This window comes from Berghia stephanieae, chromosome 1, assembly GCF_034508935.2.
Source record: "Berghia stephanieae isolate SIO BIC M18660-M18661 chromosome 1, UCSD_Bste_1.3, whole genome shotgun sequence".
Taxonomy (NCBI): Eukaryota; Metazoa; Mollusca; class Gastropoda; order Nudibranchia; family Aeolidiidae; genus Berghia; species Berghia stephanieae.
The window spans coordinates 29,274,600-29,277,099 of record NC_088360.1 but is presented as its reverse complement, the minus strand read 5'-3'; the positions used below and the strand labels follow the sequence as shown (position 1 = coordinate 29,277,099).

Sequence of the window (2,500 nt, the reverse complement as noted above, 5' to 3'; positions counted from 1 at the left end):
TAATCTCATTCCCTATTATATTTTAAGAGATAGGCATCATCTAGGCAGTGTAAATGGGCGTCAACAAAAACATTTGAATTTTTTGTAAAGGTTGAAACGGGAGGAGATGGGAAAAAATAAGTGGCTGAGGTGATAGAGGTGACAGCGATTGTCTGTTTTTAAATGTCATTTGGCTGACTAAATTATCTCCGTCAAATTATTTCCTCATTGGCTAATCTTGTTGGTAAATGGCGTTGTGCCATCGTAATGCATTACAGTATAGCTTGCATCATACAAACAAGACTGTACTGAAATGGTACTAATCATTTGTGATTATGATTGTGGATAATTTAGGGTAATCAAAATTTCAGCCCTGACCAACTTTTTAGAAAAATACATTTAAAAACAGTTTTGTTTGTGTCTCTTTTTGTATCTGTGTGTTAAATGTAGGACAGATTTATAAATGGATGGATGGATGGATAGATAGATAGATAGATAAATAGATAGATAGATAGATAGATAGATAGATAGATAGATAGATAGATAGATAGATAGATAGATAGATAGATAGATAGATGTAGATAGATAGATAGATAGATAGATAGATATGATAGATAGATAGATAGATAGATAGATAGATAGATAGATAGATAGATAGATAGATAGATAGATAGATAGATAGATAGATAGATAGATAGATAGATAGATAGATAGATAGATAGATAGATAGATAGATAGATAGATAGATAGATAGATAGATAGATAGATAGATAGATAGATAGATAGATAGATAGATAGATAGATAGATAGATAGATAGATGTAGATAGATAGATAGATAGATAGATAGATAGATAGATAGATAGATAGATAGATAGATAGTGATAGATAGATAGATAGATAGATAGATAGATAGATAGATAGTAGTAGATAGATAGATAGATAGATAGATAGATAGATAGATAGATAGATAGATAGATAGATAGATAGGATAGATGAGTAGATAGATAGATAGAGTAGATAGATAGATGATAGATAGATAGATAGATAGATAGATAGATGAGATAGATGTAGATAGATAGATAGGATAGTAGATAGATAGATAGATAGATAGATAGATAGATAGATAGATAGATGGGGGGGAGAGAAATAGAGGGAGGAGGAGAGGGAGAGACAAAGAGACGGATTGGGGTCGGGGGGGGGGGGGATGGGGGGTGAGTTTTGAGGTGAAATGAATACTGCCTCAACCCCCTTCCTGGTGGATTTCCTACCTTGTCGTTGGTGATGGAGCTTGGGACATATCGGGGGCAAATACCTTCTCCCTGAGACTGCGATACGCAACGACTGAACACTCCTTACTCAAAGTAAAATGTGGATCCGTCTCCAGAGCGTACTCAGCGAGGACGTCATCAGGCTCAAAGCCTACTTCGACAAGTGGTATCTGAAAATGAACACTTCGAAAACCTTGGCCACGCCACTGCATTTCACCTTAAGTTTTTTAAGCTGGAAAAAATGATGAAGAAAAATGATTTTTTTACAGTGTGTCACAAATCCCGTGTTTTGATTGGTAAAAAATATACTGTTTAATTCAAACTCCGAGGTCCGTTAGTAAAAGGCAATGAGCACAAATAAATAAATGTTTTCAAAAAAACAAAACACAAGCACAAAACGTTTTGGGCTCAAAACTCTTCCTCAGTAAATAATAAAAACCTGGATTTTAAGTGATGTAACTAACAAATAAATTTAGCTGTTTACAAATTGCACAAGCAACCCAAACATTTCGTGTTTTTTGTTTGTTATTTTCATTTCAATCAGGCCGTATGTGGTTCTTTATTTGATGGTGACGGATGACACAAAGCTCAACTTACGTGTGGCTGACGGCCTGATGGATGTTCACGGTTTTAACATCACCTACGAGGTGGTTCCAAGACATCAGGAGACCAAGGACAGCTGTAGTGTCCACGAATGTTCTGCTCTGGGACACTGTCTGGCTTCCAAAGATTACAGGTAAATAAATGTATTATATTAACTCACTCAACCCTAACACCGACTATATCCGTAGTTTACCCGGGTTTACTTTTACCCCATGCCTATTTATTACATTTTTCTGAGACAAATTATAGGCATAGAAGCAAAATAATGTTCTTAGTTTTTACATGTTAATGGTAGTTGAATAAAATTATCTATGTACATGCTCATTTTTAATACAATTTTTCCAATTTTGAAAAGTAGCAAAAATCTCTAGGATTGAATAACAGTGGTCGATTTCATGGTGAAGAAAGATGGGCCTATAATATATGATATGGTTTAAATGTATAACCCTCTCCTTCCCAACCACAGGAAAACCGTCACATTCGTCACGATCCAACCAGAACTTTCATCATTCAGATTTCTTTTGTGAATCACACAATTTAAAGAAAATGTTTTATTATAGCTATAAAAACGTGACACTGTGTTGTCTGCTGATCAATATTATGCATAGAATGTATTTCTTGCTTTTCTGTTTGAGTAAGAAAAAACTAC

The 2,500-nt window shown here is 34.6% G+C and overlaps 1 protein-coding gene across 3 annotated transcripts in view; it reads left to right on the top strand.

Moving 5' to 3' along the window:
• LOC144971409 (uncharacterized) overlaps window positions 1-2,500 on the top strand; it is a 195,258-nt gene that overhangs the window by 131,580 nt on the left and 61,178 nt on the right. For all 3 annotated transcript variants that reach the window (XM_078912264.1, XM_078912274.1, XM_078912280.1), the window contains one exon: window positions 1,793-1,984. In XM_078912264.1, coding sequence (XP_078768390.1) covers window positions 1,793-1,984 — 192 coding nt within the window. The remainder of the gene's footprint in view (window positions 1-1,792; window positions 1,985-2,500) is intronic.